Source organism: Vipera berus (genome assembly GCF_964194415.1).
Source record: "Vipera berus genome assembly, chromosome: 6".
Lineage (NCBI taxonomy): Eukaryota > Metazoa > Chordata > Lepidosauria > Squamata > Viperidae > Vipera > Vipera berus.
The window spans coordinates 48,089,404-48,107,412 of NC_138208.1; the positions used below are offsets into that span (position 1 = coordinate 48,089,404).

The following is an 18,009-nucleotide window of genomic DNA, read 5'->3' on the forward strand; positions in this document are numbered from 1 at the left end:
ATGGTGCTTTTGGCTTTCGGCAGGGACAGCTTAATGATCAGCCATGTTGATGACCGGTCTCTTCTTCTTCGGGCCAAAAGGAGCTGCTCTGGATTCAAGTGGAGGGCTGCCACCCTTCCACGATCACAGGAGGGCCTCCTTGAAGTGGTCACCCCTCCAGGGTGACATTCGACCCTTTTCAGGGTCCGCCAATGAAGAAAGATCGGACGGCAGGGAGGGAGCTCTCTCTGCGTGTCCAAAAGCGCTGCGTGCGCAAACTGGAAGCCCCTTACAAAAGTCATCTAAGCAGCCAACAATGGAAAGTTTAATCAACTGCGTTAGATTCCCATTCCTAACATAGTCAGTTTTTTTTTTTAGTTTAAGCTAATCATACATTTCTGAATGACTAGGTATATTGTTGGGTGGGAGGGATAGAAAGAGTTTATTATGGTCACAGATAAGAATTCAAAATAAAACAAATTAAAAATAAAATAAGCATAAACACACAAAACAGAATGGAATGCTATAATTGGCAGTGAACTTACTGGTGGACAGTATATAATTTTACAGGCAGTATAAAATTAGGTATATTCAAGGAAAATAAATCTTTCTGATTTGATTTTATATATATATATATATATATATATATATATATATATATATATATATATATATATATATTCACACTATATATATATATATATATATATATATATATATATATATATATATATATATATATATATATATATATATATATATATATATATATATATATATATATAAATTTTATTTATATACCGCCCTTCTCCTGAAGGACTCAGGGCGGTGAACAGGGCAGATGTATAAAATACAAAAAATACAAAAGTTAAAAAGAAATTAAACATAATGCCCAAATAAAAACGATAAATACAAATGTTAAGAGCAATAAAAAACCCAACCCACCCCCTATCAGGCCAAGCCGGCTTGTTCAAACAAATGCGTTTTCAGATCGCGTCGGAAGGAGCGGAGGTCGGGCGCCATCTGGAGCTCAACTGGCAACCGATTCCATAGCTCCGGGGCACCCACAGAGAAGGACCTCCCCCTGGGGGCCACCAATTGACATTCTCTGATCGGTGGCACCCTGAGGAGGCCATATATATATAATCAGAATTTCCTGTGTATTTTACTAGATAAGGAATTATAAGATAAGATTGTCTAGATCTTTATAGAAGGTACCATACAATAGGATATCAGCTATAATTTAAATAGCCCCTTCTCTACAGGGAAACAGTTTCATTGGGAACTTTTTTATATGAACCATCCAAAACTGATACGGGGAAAATATTGAAGCATTCTAAAGTTAATATTCTTTGGAATTTGGAGACAATTACATGATGAAAATATCTTGCAGGTTTGAAAAGGGTGTGTGTGTGTGTGTGTATGTGTGTGTGTAAGTTCTGGAAAACATTACTGTTGGGATTTGACTTTGACATATAGATTGAACATAATTTTATTTAAATAGGAAGTTGTACATAGAACTACAAAACATATTTGCTTATTTCTTGTGAATACTGGAATTTAGTTAAAGAGTGTTCACTAGTCTGTATCCATGAACTCAGAGAATGACAAACCATTGTCACATTTTTGTCCAGCTATCTTTTCAGTGATTGTAACATATGTGGGTATTGATCACTTCCTAGTTCATTTGTGGGAGAAGAAAGCAATTAATTTAAAGACTTTCTCATCTCTGAGGGCACCTCTCCAGGTTGCTTTACTGCTAGATTCTGGCTGGTGTAATCCTATTACAGTTGGCACCAAGTTTAGTTAGCTTTTGGTGTCAGCTAAAGAGCTGCTTGCCAAGACTTTTGGCTGAACTTGTGCTACTGTGTCATTTAGCTTGTTTCTGTCTTTGTTGTTATGCTCCTACCAATTGGTTTTCATGTTTGTAATTTGATATAGTTTTAATTTTTGAAAGGTTTGATGGGTTTATTTGGTTTATTTTAATCCACTTGATTTCTGAGGAATAGTGAACCAAAAATGATTACTTATAGGTGTATAAATTGCTCATCTGCTTCCAGGAAGCAAAGGCATTTTCAGGGCCAAGATATGTGAGGTACTGTACACCTTACATTTGTTTGCATGCTCTATATGGATAAAATGTTTGTTTCCCTAGAAAACGCTGGTAGAACTGTTTGCACATGGTTCTTATGGAAATAAACACAAGAAGCAAAATGAAACAAGTGAAAACATTACATCCAGTGTTTCCAGTGTTTCAGACTGAAAGTGATTTATGACAAGAATTTTCTTGGCAGTCCTGAAGGGGCTTTTTTTCTGATCACAATGATAGTGATGTTTCATTGTATAATAAAATGAATCATTCAAGGTTAAAATGCAGAAAAATGGCACAGAGGCTGATTTAAAAAAGTAAAAACCATTCAAATTTTACTTTTTGGTGATGACTCCTTAAATTGGAATGTACTTTATAGAGCTCTACTCACATGTAAGCCAACATAAGTCTTTCTAAATTTTATTCTCTCTCTCTTCCTGTTTCCCTTCTCTCTACTTTGCAGATTTACACTGACTGGGCTAATCATTATCTAGCAAAATCTGGCCACAAACGACTGATCAAAGATTTGCAACAGGACATTGCAGATGGAGTTCTACTAGCAGAAATCATCCAGATTATTGGTAAGTCTCATGCATTTATCCGTAACCTGACAGTTGACTTTTGGGTTAGGATATAAAATACAATAGAACTAGAACTAAGCGTTCTGTGAGATGAATGTTAAATAGTAGTGATTCAGTCTCTTTATTTCTCTCTCTATACTTATTTTTAGAAATAGAGGCAATGCTTCCTAATTTTTAAAAGGTTTAGAAATTTTGATAAGAGTTTGTATGTGGTTCATCCCCTTTATAGCCCAAGGGCTGTGTTTCACACACTTGGCAGACTAAAGTGAATGCTTCATTAAGCCATGTGTCTCCAATGTGTGCATTTTATTAACTGGAGCAGTTTATACTTTCTGAGATGACTTGAAACTGTATCTTGATCCCACAAAAACAATTGTGGAAGATTTCATGTCAGCAGTCTGGAGAACTAGCAGCAGCAGTCTCTGCACTTCCCCTTTGCATGAGGGAAGGAACTGCTGCTCACAAGAAAGACTGTTATTGTACATTTCAGCGTGCTGAGAGCAAAATTCAGTATGTGCAAAATACTTGTGTGCCTATTTGCTTTCTCTCATCTTGTCTTATTGCCTATTCTTAGACATGATTTTATTTTAAAAAAATTTCACTGCTTTCTTTTAGCAAATGAAAAAGTTGAAGATATCAATGGTTTTCCTCGAAGCCAATCTCAAATGGTAAGAATAAATGTATGTATGTATGTATATGTATGTATGTGTGTGCACACACTCATTTTATATATATTTGTCTTATAATATATTGATAAACTCTCACATTTGCATTTTACTGAATTTGTACTCCTGGGAATTACATATCAGAAATTTGTTCGGGTGTGTGTGTGTCAAGAACTTAAGGAAGAAAAATCATTGATACTTGTAAATACATTAATTGTCAGTGTGCTTTTTTCCTAAACTTCTGTGTCTTTCAGATTTACACAGATCATTTCATTCCAGAGCTGCCTTTAAAACAGTAAATGGCAGAACCAATTTTAAGTGGAGTCTTTGTGTCTGGACTACTGGTTTGAAATATGGGGTTTGCCAACTTTTAATGAATATAAATAGTCTTTCTACTTGTCCACAATATAGTCCAGTGAAATAGCCTACTGCAGAGCATTTTTTGAATCACATGCTATTCCTGCTGGAAGAAATGAACCTAAAGAATGCAATGAGATACAATTTAACATCCAGAATTAGTTTTAATTTTTGTAGCATTTTAAAATTGCTAACATTTCGGACTATTTATAAAATAAATAATGGAAATGATACTTGAAGTTTTTTCTCTTGGTACATTCAGTTAATCTGCGTTATATTTTTGCTGGGTTTTTTTGTTTGATTTTTTCCAAGCTTCTATTGATTAATTTTAATTGCTTAGATATTTTATCTGTTAACCACTAACTGTTTAGGTAGATATTTAAGAAAGAAGCCTGTTACATTTATTCTGAAAGGAAGTTACTAAAATTAACTCTTCACTGCAAATAAGTGAAGAGCTACTTGCTTGCTAAAGCACACTCAACAGTAGATGTTATCTTCTTTTAAAAAAATATTTATTCAACTACTTTCTGCAACCTTGCTTTTTCTATCATTTTTATTGTTTTCAAAGAATCTTTTGCTCCCATACTAACATTCCATTATATCAGAGGTCAATAATATATTGCCAGCAGATGTCATTATTATTAATAAGCCAAAATAAAAAAACATCTGAAGGTCAAGAAGAATCCAAATCTCATGAGATGTGAAAAGAAATCTCTTTTAGATAATAAGAATGAGATTTCAGAATACTTAGATGTTATTGTGAGAGATTTTGGATGGGAGGGAGAAGTAAAATTGCTGTAATTTAAAGTATCATGAAATGTTAAGTCGCTGTCCCATTGCACAAGCATTATGCAATACTTCCTGGTATCTGGAAAAAAAATGCCAAACTTTTGCTTTTTTGAAAAGATAAAATAATCTCTGCAAATAAAGAAGCTGGTTTAATGGAATGATTAAAGAGTAAGGATAAGGTTGGGAACACCTGGTTTTAAATCACTCTTAGTTACAGCGGCTCACTGCGTTACTGTTAACAATCACACATTGTCAGTCCATGTTGCTATACATATTTTTGCTATATATGCCACCATACAGTCTTTTTTTAATAAGAAAATCTTAAATGTGATATGATATTGTTCCTGATTAGGAAAAAGAGGAATTTTAAACCTTCTGCATCAAAAAGGCCCATTTTCTTACCCATCATGATACTATTCCTTAAATTGTTCATCTATAGATGTGGATTATAGTAACTGATGAGCTATGATGATGCTGGATAACTTTGATTGGATTATATATTAAGACAGTAACATTAAAAAAGGAGGAGAGGGATTTCAAGCGAAGATTCCCAAAGGATCTCTCCAAAGTAGATTAATGAATGTCAACATTTAATGCAGCTGAGGAGAAGGAGAAGAAAGCATTCAGAAAATTTTGGAGTCATGGTAGATAACTGAAGGAAAATTGCCCAGTGTCTAGCCACCATAAAATTCTATGTCTGGAAACATTGATAGAGAACTAACAGAAATGCAGCCAATATTATAATGTCCTTATAAATTTACGATGAGACCACATTTGGAAATAATGTATACAGTTTTAACTACCACACTTGAATATTGTATTCAATATTCTACATATTGTACATCAGTTAGTTTATTGAAGAGTTGAAAAGAACATTCCCCCCCCCCAAGGGCAATCAAGACAATTTCAGTGATAGAGCAGCTTATCCACTGGGAAAGACTATAGCATCAGTGATTCTTAATTACAAGGGGGGGGGTAGGAGGATACTCAATAGATAGCAGGGAAAGGAAAATATAGATTTTGTTCAGCAGTTCTGCTGGGTTTGTTAGCATTCTTTGTGATTTTTTTTGCTACCTCTAGAATCAAAAGTCATATATGTTGAATACTAGTTGCCAAGAAATAACAGTGATAAGAGATATCTTTTTATTAAGCCTACTGAATATAGCTGGTTAAGTATTAAGAGATAGATTTTTGGTTGTTCTAGCAGGGTTTTTATGAACCTTTGGCCTTCCAAATGTTGCTGAGCTACATCCCCAGCATCCTTTACATTTTATTTGCTGCTAGCTGAGATATTAACACAGAAATAAGGCTAGTTCTATAAACACTTTTCATAGCAAATTAGCTTTAGACACTTTTTTTTACTTTTTGCATCTTTGGATCCTTATGATAAACTTTTTTAAAATTTTTAATATCTTTGTATATAAGAACAGGTTGTTGGATGGGAAATTATGATGCCAAAATAGCATACAGCAGTAGGCATTTTTAATATTAAATTATTGTCTCTTTATACTTAAAAATTGAGCAATTAACATTTTTGGAGAAATATTTTTGGATCTGGAAAAACTTAAAAATATAGTGTGATTTTTATGCAGTGAGTCTTCTTATTAAAAGAATATTGTCAAAGTTAGTCATCCTTAGAACACTTTGTTTTTCAAAGGAAATATTTAGCTTCAGAAAAGCCACATCTTCAAAGTTCTGCAGATTAAAGCTGGAAATGGCCAAATTTCAAGCTAACCTTCTAATATTGATGATGCATTTCTGAAGAGAGTTATTTTTTGTTCAACTACAGAATTACAAAAATACACCCATATGCACAGAGAAGTCTGTCTCTATATTGAAATGGCTCTCAACTGAATGGGAATGGCAAAGCTAATGGTGTTTTTTTTAAAAAAAATGCATGCTTTCATTAATTAATTTGATCCTCTGAAACTTCCAACCAAATTATAAATTCAAAAATTCAAAATGTAACATCTCTGAAACCTTATTAATACACTTCAAATCCACTGTTTTTCCCTTAGCTTTTTCTAGGCAACAGTACTATCCATCATACAAAACATTTTCAGATGCAGCCTCTTTGGCAGTCTTCTCCCATCTGGTATTCTTCAGATATGGTTGAACTAGAACTCCCTATATACCCAGCCAGCATTCTTGGTGTGATAATTGCAAAGCATCTCAATTTCCCCACAAGGATATATATAAAAAGGCAGTGCAATCTCTCTTTTAAGTTTTACTCCTGATCTCAACATGCCCTACCCAAGATTTTGGTCATATATGGAAATCTCTGTGTAGTATTGTATGTCAGTTCTTTCATGTTTCAGATGAAATTGTAAACAACATAAGTGTGACCAGAGAGTGTAACTTGGACTGACTTCTCTTTCCATCTGTTTATTGCATGTGTTTATCAAGTTGAAAAAGATTACAGTACTAAAGCTCATATAGTTAGATTTATTTCACTGCATAGAGTTTGAATTAAAAATCTGTTTCCAGTCTATATCGCTTCTTCTTTTCCTCCCATTCAGTTTTACTCTTTTTCTACATTAAGCTATTACCTCCATGTATTGCACATCAAAATATGTATAACAATGTATTTTCAGTTTGAGGTTGTCGTGGATGAGTAAATTATTGATAAATATTTTAATAGAAAATTGAAATTGAAATTAATAAATTATATTTATTATACCTTTTTCAATTACAGCATGCAGAGTTGAATGAGGGATGCATTAAATTGATTGGCATTATAGCATATAAGACTTATTGCCAATACTAATTGTAGGAGTTTAGTATCAATAGTCAGATTGATAATTAAATAAAAGCATACCCTGTGTTAGAAAAATAGGTAAAATATCAGTTTTTGTTCCCGTTATACATTAAATAGTATTCAAAGTTCATTGAAGTAGTAAATATAAAAAAGATGTAAATACCATAGCAACACCTGTTTGCTGAAGTAATAAATGCATTTTTGTCAAACAGAAGAATTAGAAAAAAAATCAGAATGCTATATTTAGATTATCTTTTTAAAGGGAAAATTGAGAACATTCTAAAGATACAAGAATGCTGAGAATGCTTCTCACTATTCAAAATAGCATCAATAAAATCATCTTCTTCACTGTGTATGACTAAGGGAAAGATACAAAACCAACTGAAAACTATAACTGGATGAAATGGTTCAATAAATAAGATGCTGCTGAAACAAACATTTAACTGTTGTATAAGTGCAAGGGGAAAATATCATTTAGTATAGCCTTTCCCAGCATGATGTAGAAACTCAGTCCCAACTTTTTCAGCTGGTGCATTTAATTTCTCTGCTGGTTGGGAAATCTTAGACTTTGTATTCCAATTCATCTAAGAGAAGAGTGACCTATAGAGATCTGTTCCATTTGGAAAAAAAAATAAGGTTCTGGAAATCGGCAAATGGTAGCAGTCAGCATGCAGCATGAAAAATTCTGTTCATGTGGAAAGCTGAGTATAGTTTCTCCCTCATAATTTGTACAAAATGTTATATTTGTAATGTATTCCATAGTGTACTGTTTTATGCAGGGGCAAATCTGAGATTAATGACATTCTTAGCAAAATAGTCTCTTCCATTGTCAGGTTTGCTTAAAAGCAGTTGGGTAGTGTCTCTCTGAAAACTGCCAACTAACTGGGACTAGTCACATTTTAACTTCTGGATGCCAGGAAAAAGTTCTATTCAAGCTATGTAGTCACATCAACAGATGTAATGGTATCAAGAAATGACCTTGGGAGACAGGGCAAAGAAATGCATCCAAGAGTATGTTCAGATAAAAGGCAGCTGAGCCTGCAGCAGTGATGTGTGTGGGGCAAGGGACTCAGAAGGGACTCTCCCTAGTTTCTTGAACAGTAAAATGGAGGGGGGCGAAGAGAGATATTTTCAGACATGCAAGAGTCTATTAATGTACCTTACAATAAAATAGAATTAGCTCATCTAGTTGTGTTATCTGTCTGGTCTATCTCACAAGGAGACTCAAATACTGGTCTGTAATGTTTCTGAAGGGGCAGATTGGGCAAGGATTATGATAGGTCTGCAACTGTCTGAGAATGCTTAATGTAGAAGCCATTTGAAGATATGTTACTCTGCCCACCTTCTAGTGTGCAACAATCCAAAGTTGTGTGCTACATTCTTTAGAAGAATATTTAGTTTAATATAATATAATTTTAAATATTTATCTCTCTCCTAGACTTCAAAAGGAGGCAAATAATGAAATGCTTTTCCCCTCTCTCCTTCCCTTCTTTATATGTTGGTATTTTGAAAATTAAAAGAACTTGTCTGAAACTCTGTTGAGATTCTGCCATTCATTATAGGTGGTACTTAGCTAGATGTAGCAAAAGTATGACTCATTATGAAGTAGCTTCTTATATTCAGTGGAAGAGCCAAGCCATCTCTTAACCTCAGAGAGCTATAAATCTCTCTAAAATGAAACCAGTTTATCTGTAGCCACAGCTATGTCAAAAGCTTAAAAGGGAACTTGCTACTTGAGGATTGTATTCTCAGTTTTGCATAGTTGGTTTAAACTATTAGTCAGAATTCAAGTTGGATGATACTATTGTATTTCTGCAAATGCTTCCTGAAAAAGGAACTTCTGAAGTAAATGGATCTTCCACAGTTGTAAATATTTTAAAGAATACTATCTAGAACTAATCAAATCCATTTTCCTGCTTTTAATAGAAGCTGGGAAAATAACTCCAAGTCCACATAAATTCTGGAGGTAACAAATTTCCACAAATTTTACTGGTTACACTCATCAAGCTTTAGTTTGACTTAAATCTAAAAAAATTCACTGACTGGACAGTTTGAATGCAGGCAACAGCATCCCAGGCTACTGATGGAAGCAGAAACTGGTGCCTAGAATGGAGACTCAAATATTGTGGCCCCATTGTTTACCCTGTGGGTCAGGCAGCTAAGCTGGGTTTTTACGGTAAACTCTTGGCCCCCAAATTATGCTATTCAAGTGCTTGTATCATAAAATATGGCAGAAATATTTTATCATGCTGTAAGATGAAGTAAATGATTCTGAAACAAAAAAAAATCAATTAGGTTCTGCTCTCAAACTTGGCTCCCAGGAACCAATAGATTTCTGCAGTGAGAGCTTCAAACCATACCAATCACCAAGATTGTATTGATACTTTCCACCTTCCTCAAATAACAGCTACAAATTGGTTCTGCCTTCTACCACCATGGTGAGGTGCCAATGCTTCAAATCACAGCAAAGCAGATGTGAAGTTCAAAGAAAGCAGTCTCTCTCACTAGAAAAATGAAGGATATTTTAACTAGAAGCCTAACTACAAATTAAATCCAGATGAGTATAACAAGGAGTATCGTTCTTCCTTTTTTAGCTGGCTCAGTCTGAAAAAGATGCTGAAGATAATTTACACAGGATAGCTATGCAAGCATTGTTACTGCATAGTAGGATAAAACCACATAAAACAGTTGATTCTTGCCTTCAATGTGAGAGTAAAAAGTTCTTTCTTCTAACCACAGAATTTAAATCCAGTGCCACTGCTTCTTGCCTTTTTCATGAATTAACAGACATCTAAGTTCATATTTTTCATCTTTGGAGCCAGATGACAGTTAATAATTGAAATAATCAATATCCCTACACTTGGAAAGCTAACAAGGACTAATGCTTTGGAAAGTGGGAAAGTGGGATTTAGCAGCAACCATAATATAAAATTATCTTCATTTCCATAGTATAAATATAACTGGGTGACATCTGCTCTAGCATTAAAATGTCTTATTTGGATTTTAGATCAACAATATTGATAGTGAAGTAATGTATATGGAACCAAAAGGATTACAATCATAGACTGTTTCTAATCTCTGGAAGATTTAAGCTCACCATCTTGATAAACTCATTTTGACATGCATACTCTTGCTTTAATAAATATGGCCTGCAATTTGCAAATTATTACAATAGATTAAAAACAGGTTCTGTCACCTACAATGTATTTGTTACCGTAATTATTTCCTTCTGCTTTTCTATAAGATAGTAGCATTGGTTGGAGGAAGCTAGCTATTTTGGTAGTAGGAAGGGGGAAAAAAGGTATCAGCATTGATGGAAATCTTAGAAGATCGTTTGTTCTTTCTTTGTTAATTATTAAGAGGTTTAGCTACAAAATTAAAAAAGGACTTTACATTTTATCTTTTGGAATCCAATGCTGGCTTGGATTGGCAACGCTAATTTTTAGAATCACATGTGTGCTTTGCTTCTAGTATCCTTAGAAACTAAGGATTATCTGCGTAATTGATTCATCAGAAACAATTATGCAGATAATTTTACTATATTTTTTTTTACAAACCCCTCTTTAAAAAGCCAAATATAACATCACAATGTTTTTCTTTCTTCTTCCTCTTACCCACCCATTGAATTCCTACATTACAATGGAAGTGGTATCTCCTGACATTCAAAATTCTGAAAAGAAATTTAAAAATGAATAGTTAAAAAAATTCAAAACTTCTAAAATTATTTCAAAGTGATTGATTTCACTCCTACAAATAATTGCAAAAGTGATTTTAGTTCATTATGAATTATGCTCAGTGTACCTGTATTAGCTGGTGTGTTAGTGATGATGGAATTCCTTACTATTAGGAGAATATTTGCATTTTTAATTGATAGTAACACATCAAAGAAAAACATGAGCATAGACATGCAAATGAAAGGAAAAAGAAGAAAGCCAAAGAGGAGTGCTGTGAGACAATGATGGTTTTATTACTCAGTATTAATTATCATATGTGCATTCTATAATTAATTATGTTTGGAAGAAGGATAAGTAATGTTTACCAGAGAATGGGGATCAAAGCTATTTTTAGTTATACCAAAATTAATGATAATAGATATTTTTAAGACAAGCCAGGTAAATTTCTATTAATAAGTGAATTGTTCATATAAACCTGTTAATTGAAAATCATACAGCATTGACTTCCAACCTTTTATTTTATTTAATGGTTTCCTTTTGTAAAATATTAACACAACAAATTCGCTCACCACCTTGAATATTCAAGGGTTCAAGCATCTAGAGCAGGATTGTCAAACTTGCAATGTCACGTGACGTGTCATGATGTATTGCAACTTTTTTCCCTATTGCCAGCAATGGGGTGGGCATGGTTTCGCCATGACGCATCCAGCCCATGGGCTGGCAGTTTGATATCCCTGATCTAGAGCATATTGACACAGAAAAACCAAGGGTTTTGTGTATACTTTTCTGAAGCTTATTACCAAGATTTGTTGGAATAAAAAAATCACTAAACAGATTGGGTTATATGTGACTAAAATATGTTAATATACTTATTATTTTTTTTATATTCTGACTTTTTATGTCATGTACACCTGGTTGCATGTGCAGAATTCATTAGTGAGTGTCCCTAAGCACCATTCAGGTTACCTTCACTGAGATTTCTGTGTCACCTTCTTTCAAATTATATATTGGTCTTACAAATGCAAAACTTTTACATACAATTATTTAAATAGATAATTGTTTTACTCAAAGGTTGGAAGCATCCTGAACTCTCAATGAACAGTGGCGTAGCGTGGGGGGTGCAGGGGGGGCCGGCCGCACCGGGCGCAACATCTGGGGGGGGCGCGCTTGCACTGAGCTGCTCAGGGAGCCCCAAGGGCTGCACAGAGTTGGCTTGGCTCCGCTCTCGAGCTGCTCTTTCTTGCAAAGCGAAACGAGTCCGGCAGGTGAGATGGGCGGCCACATAAACTGAATAAAATAAATAGAAGCGGCCAACTCTCCGCCCAGGCTCAGGCCAACCGCAAGCGCCCCGCAGGCGCCCTGGCAGGTTTGGCCGAGCGAAGACGGACCCGCTGGCCGGCCGGCCTAGCTTCGTGCGCATGCGTGGCTTTATTTAGCGGGGCTCACGTGCGAGCTTGAATGCAGCGGCTCTTGCAGGTCGGAGCCCCGCCCAGCCGCCCTCGAGAGGGACCCGGAAGCATCCCGCATGCGCGCGACTGTTCTTGGAAAGTCTACGCCGCTGCGGGGCGCGTCTTTTCAGCAGTGCCGTGATGTCACCGCCCGCCCGCCCCTCTATTTCCGCTTCCGGTTGCCTTGCCCCGCCCCGGGTGCTGACAACCCACGCTACGCCACTGTCAATGAATGCTAATGCACAAAATCATCAATAAACGTGTCAGAATTTGTACTTATGTATGTATGTGCAGTATGTCTATGTATTTGTATGTGTGCCAGCATAACAATAGATCTAATATACAGATCTATTGATATTGTTTCTCTTAAAAAGCATTAAACTCTTATAATAATAGTGTAGTTTGTAAGATTTTTATTTGCATGAAAAAAACTATTGTTTTCAATTTTAGCAGTAAACAGCCATATTTTAGGTAATTTCAGATACTCATCTTAAATAGAGTGCCTGTAGGGATTCTCATATATTGATACAGATAGTTTATTCACACTGTTGATGCTTTTTATTCTTTAAAACTGCAACTAAAGGTTCTTAAATTTGGACTTTTTTCTGAATCCAGAGGATTATACTTCTATTGTTGCATTAGTTATAGCATTGCAAAATATTTCTTGCCATATTTATTTTTCTGACATTTGCATTATGGGTTTTGTAGGTTTAACCTAACCAAAAAGTTCAAGTTTAATTTTAGTTTGCAGTAAAGGAAATGTAATTTTCAGTATTTATTTATTTATTTGTTTGATTGATTGATTTATAATGGCTGTCCACCTTATGCATTTTTGGTTGTTTACAACAATAACAAAACCAATAAATAAAACAGTAATAAAATAGTAAAAAAAACCCTGTGCCTTAATTGTCTCCTTGAAATGCCCCACAGCAGGCTTAGTTACTTTCCTTCCATATTATCTACTTATGCAATCTTATGCTAACACCTTAATAAAAAACCAAGTCTTAACATCCTTTTGAAAGACTGGAAGGATGGACCTGTTGAATCACCAGTGGGAAGGTGTTTCACAAGGTGTTTTGAGGGGGAGCCTCAAAAAGGCCAATTTCCAAGGATTCACAAGATGGCAAGACTTTAGGCATCTGATCCAATAGGATGGGGAGATATTTTTAGGGAAAGGTGGTCCTGCAAGTAAATAGGTCTTGCCATGTAGGACTTTAAAGGTGATTACCAGGTAATTACCAGCATCTGGAAGAAAAGTGAAAGCCAGTGCATTTCACAATAAATATGTAACATAGTGAACCTGTGCGTAATGCTGCATTCCGGACCATTTATAACTTTTAAGTGGTCTTTGAGTGCAGTCCCATGTAAAGCACAATAATCAAGTTGGGGGTGATGAAGGTACAAGTGACCTGAGCAAGGTCTTCTGGTTTATGAAAGGATGAAATTGGCACACAAGACAAAGGCCTCCTACCTGCAGCAGGAGCCATGAGTCCAAGTATGCACCAGCTTGGTTCAGGGTTTGTAATCCCAGAGACAACTATGACAAATCACCCAACCTTGGGGACCAAAAACCAAAGCCACTCTGTCTTGCCAGGGTTGTGCTGAAGTCAGTTCTGTTGTGTAGTCAGTTCTTCGCGCAGGAAAGAAGGCGAGGCAAGTGAGTTCAACAAAGCTCATGATTTATTGCTTGCAGGATCTGAACTGAGGATTGGGCTGCAGCTTGCAGCAATTTATAGCCTGGTCCCTAGGCGGCAGCCAATAGATTTAAAGTAACCCATTGCCGCCTAAGGGCAGCCAATAGCAGCACTGGAGACCTGGAGTCTCGGTTGCTGGAGAGCCGTTAGCTGCTCCAGCTAACCACGTGGTGTTACACATGAGCCCAATACATAACACCCCTCCTCTCTTAGATCAGACAACATCATAGCAATAATTAGTAAACAAACAAGTTACAAGACTTAACATCATAGCAACTTTTTGTGAAACAATACAGTTAATATTATAGCATCAGATAGCCAGAATGAATAGACTTCCATTATAGTACACAAGACAGTTAACATCATAGCTCTACTACTGTTTAAGTACAGTGACAAGTTACAGTATAGACAACATTATAGTTTTTTTATTTTACAACATAGTCAGCTAGATAAGAAGGAGGCTTGTGTGCCCTTGTGGAACGTCTCGGGGTTCCAGTCACCTTGTGGTCTATCAACTTATCCATCGGGCCAGGTAAACCACTGTCCTTTGATGCACTTGAGTCAAAGGAATTAGAAGCTCTCTGGCTGGCCTCTCCAGGTTGGCCCACCCCAGAGTCATACTAATCAGCAGAGTTGGCACAATGGTTGTTGAAGTCTGGTTGGCTTGCTCCGTCAGGGGATCCATGATACACCTCTGGACTCCCCGCCTCTATGCCCAGTTCCTCATTGCTAATGAATGAATAGTCTTGAGAGTCCATGTGTGGGCTAGCTTGGCTGTAAGTTTGGGGACTTTGGGAGGGACTTATGATGCAGTCCTCACTTAGTGGCCATTCTGGAAACCATTTCCTGAGTTGATCAATGTGGGGTCTGACAACTCACCTTCCCTCCAGCCCCACTTCGTAAGAAAGGGGACCGGATGATTTGGTAACTTTACCAGTGACCCACAAATTTCCATGTCCATAGTTCCTTGCCCAAACCCAATCGCCTACTTGTAGCCCCCTCGGGGGTTTTGGTCGAGAGGCTTCTGCTGCCACTCTATCAGGATGCAACCTGTCCAGTTTAGTGATCAGTCGCCTCCCCCAACAAAGTTCTGCAAGACTTTTGCCTGTAGCAGTCCAGGACGTAGAACAGGGCTTTTCAACCTTTTCATCCATTGTACCACTTTTAGGATATGGCAATATCCGAGTACCACCAGTCACCTAGCAAGGTGTCAAAAACTTGATGACAAAAAAGGACTGTTTGAAGTTACAATGGCACTGAAAAAAGTGCCCCCCAAGCCACAGCCGAGCAAGACACCTGCCTGTCTGCCCGGCAGTGCTCTTCCTCCTGTCCAAGGTTTTCATTGTTGTAAGCATTTCTGTTGAGGATTGCCAGCAGGGGTGGGGTGGGGGGTGTTTGGTTTTTATTCCCCCCGTCTGCTAGGTGGTTGCAGCAGGTTTGGGTCACTTCACATGACCCTAGGACACTGACCATCATAAATATGAATCAGTTGCCAAGCATCTGAATGTAAATCACAAGACCCTGGAGATGCTGCAACATTCCAGCTGATCGGCACTTCTTCTGGGCTCAGCAGAAGCACCAGGATCAGTGCTGCTTTTCATATGATTGGTGCTTCTTCAGGGCTCAGCAGAAGCCGCAGTATTTGCACCGAGCTCCAGCTGACAGTCCCGAAGAAGCACCGATCAGCTGGAAAGCAGCACTGATCCTGGCGCTTCTGATGAGCCCTGACAGCCCTGCAGCTCCAGCCATCTGTTGCTCAGGCTTGTGCGGTGCTGCCACTGGTTCAGCTCATTCCCCTCCCCCAGTACCACTGTTCTTGGATGGTTGCGTACCACCTGCCAGGTGCCAATGTACCACAGGTGGTATCCATACCACTGGTTGAAAAGCCATGGCATAGAATGCTGACAGAGTAAAAAATCTGCCAGTTTGTGATGCCAGTCACCTGTTACAATGCATTTAAGCGATTCCTTTGTGGCCCTCACCATATGTTCAGCTTTACCATTAGAAGACAAGTGAAAAGGGGCAGACGTTGCATGTCTGATAAGATTTGCTCTTAGGAAGGCCTGAAATTCAGCAGCAGTGAATTGAGCCCCATTGTCTGAAACTAAGACATCTGGCAACCTATGTGTTGCAAAGAGTTTTCTCAGCACCTGGATGGTCCTAGCAGTAGTCATGTTTGCAACTGGAATTACTTCCAGCCATTTGGAGTGACTGTCCACCACTATGAGAAAGAGCTGGCCCTGAAAGGGCCCAGCGTAGTCTATGTGAATTCTAGACCAGGGAGTGTGCGTTTCCTCCCACCTGTGAACTGGGGAATGTGGCATCTCAGGCCTAGATTGCTGGCATGTATAACAACCATGTACCTGTGCTTCAATGTCCTTGTCAAGGCCAGGCCACCATAGATAGCTTCTTGCTAAGGCTTTCATTCTGACAATTCCTGGATGGCCCTCATGTATTGACTGTAAGACCCTCTCGCTTAGTGACGAGGGGATTATGACACTGTTTCCCCAAAGGATGCATCCCTTGTGGGCTGATAGCTCGTGTCTTCTGACAAAGTAACTCTGAAACTCAGAGCCTGGGCTTTTATCCAACCACCCCGTGTGTACCCATGAGAGCACTCTACTCAGTGTTCTATCTGTAGCTGTTTCTACAGCTATGTCCCCTGCATGGAGGGGAAATTCTGGCAGGTCCTGAATAGACAGAATTCTGGCCGCAGGGGCTGGGGCTGGTTCTGTTAGTAGCAGTGGGAGTCTGCTGAGGCCATCAGCATGACCCGTTTCTTTCCCAGGTTTGTGAATCAATTTAAATGTGTATGCAGATAAGAAAATAGACCATCTCAATATTCTATAACCTTCTCCCAAAAGGGAGTTGGACAAAAGTTATCTAACTTGCCTGGATCCAAGCATCAAGCAGCAATTAATATCCCTTCCTGCAAACTGGCATTAACTACAGCCTGGACTCTCCTAGGAGGCCTTAACCAACCAGGAGGGCGATGGGTCCAGGACACAGATGATCAAGTTCTTGAGGACCCTGCTCTCTTTTTTGAGATTGACTCATACTCCTCCCAGATAATAGATGTGCCTCAGTCACCTCCAAAGGATCTGCCCAGTCCAACTCTGAATGAAATGGAGCAACTTTATCTGACAGACACCTAGAACATTCTTCACAGTGGTCCTACAGGGAGTCTTCCAGTTCTTCCTTACCTTGCTGATTGGCCATCTGCCAATGCAATAAGGATAGAGAAGTAATTACACTTCTCTGCCTTTATTGCCCCAAGGTAAGTCATGTTTTCACTTGTTTTTTAATTTTAATTTACCCTCAGTATTCAAAATGTCTGTATTATTTATAATTTCAAAGTAAGTTATATTTGGGTAACCAAAAGCTTCCCTTATTCAAACTCTTGGCATTTTCCTGGTTCCCTTCTCATACCAAAATCTAATATTCTAATTACAAATCTTATCTTTCTAGTTATGATAATACTTCTATTTCTAGCAATTATCTATTCTCCACCATATTCAAACATCTAGTTAATAATATAATATCCCATATAATGGATCAAAACCTCTATTTTCTTCAGTCTTACTCTAGCTTTCTTCCTTTGCCAACTAACCTTCCAAGTCAATGCCTTTGAATCATCAAACATTTTTTTCTCTATTTTGTGCATGTTATTTGGAATAAGAAAGACCATTTGGTTAAAGTATTTTTGGAAGAATGAACCCATTGATATTCCTTAAACAGCCTCCCCTCCTTCTCCAGTTCCCCATAGTTCTCCTAACAACTCTATCTTCCATTCAATCAGTTCTTCCTTTTCCTCAAATGTGTTCTAAATTCTTGATTGGTAAGATGTGTTTTCAATTTCCAATATTATTGTTCTGTCTTCTAGTCCTTCAGTTGTCTGAATCTGTCTGTTAGTGCCTTCATACAGGTCCTCCATCTTTGGATCTGCTTCCTCCAGTTTTCCTTCTATTTTCTGAG

At 37.5% G+C, this 18,009-nt stretch overlaps 1 protein-coding gene across 2 annotated transcripts in view; it reads left to right on the forward strand.

Moving 5' to 3' along the window:
• The window catches only part of NAV3 (neuron navigator 3), a gene marked incomplete at its 5' end in the record, with an annotated part of 246,791 nt that overhangs the window by 48,920 nt on the left and 179,862 nt on the right, over positions 1-18,009 (forward strand). For both annotated transcript variants that reach the window (XM_081330387.1, XM_081330388.1), the window contains 2 exons: positions 2,532-2,649; positions 3,265-3,317. In XM_081330387.1, coding sequence (XP_081186513.1) covers positions 2,532-2,649; positions 3,265-3,317 — 171 coding nt within the window. The remainder of the gene's footprint in view (positions 1-2,531; positions 2,650-3,264; positions 3,318-18,009) is intronic.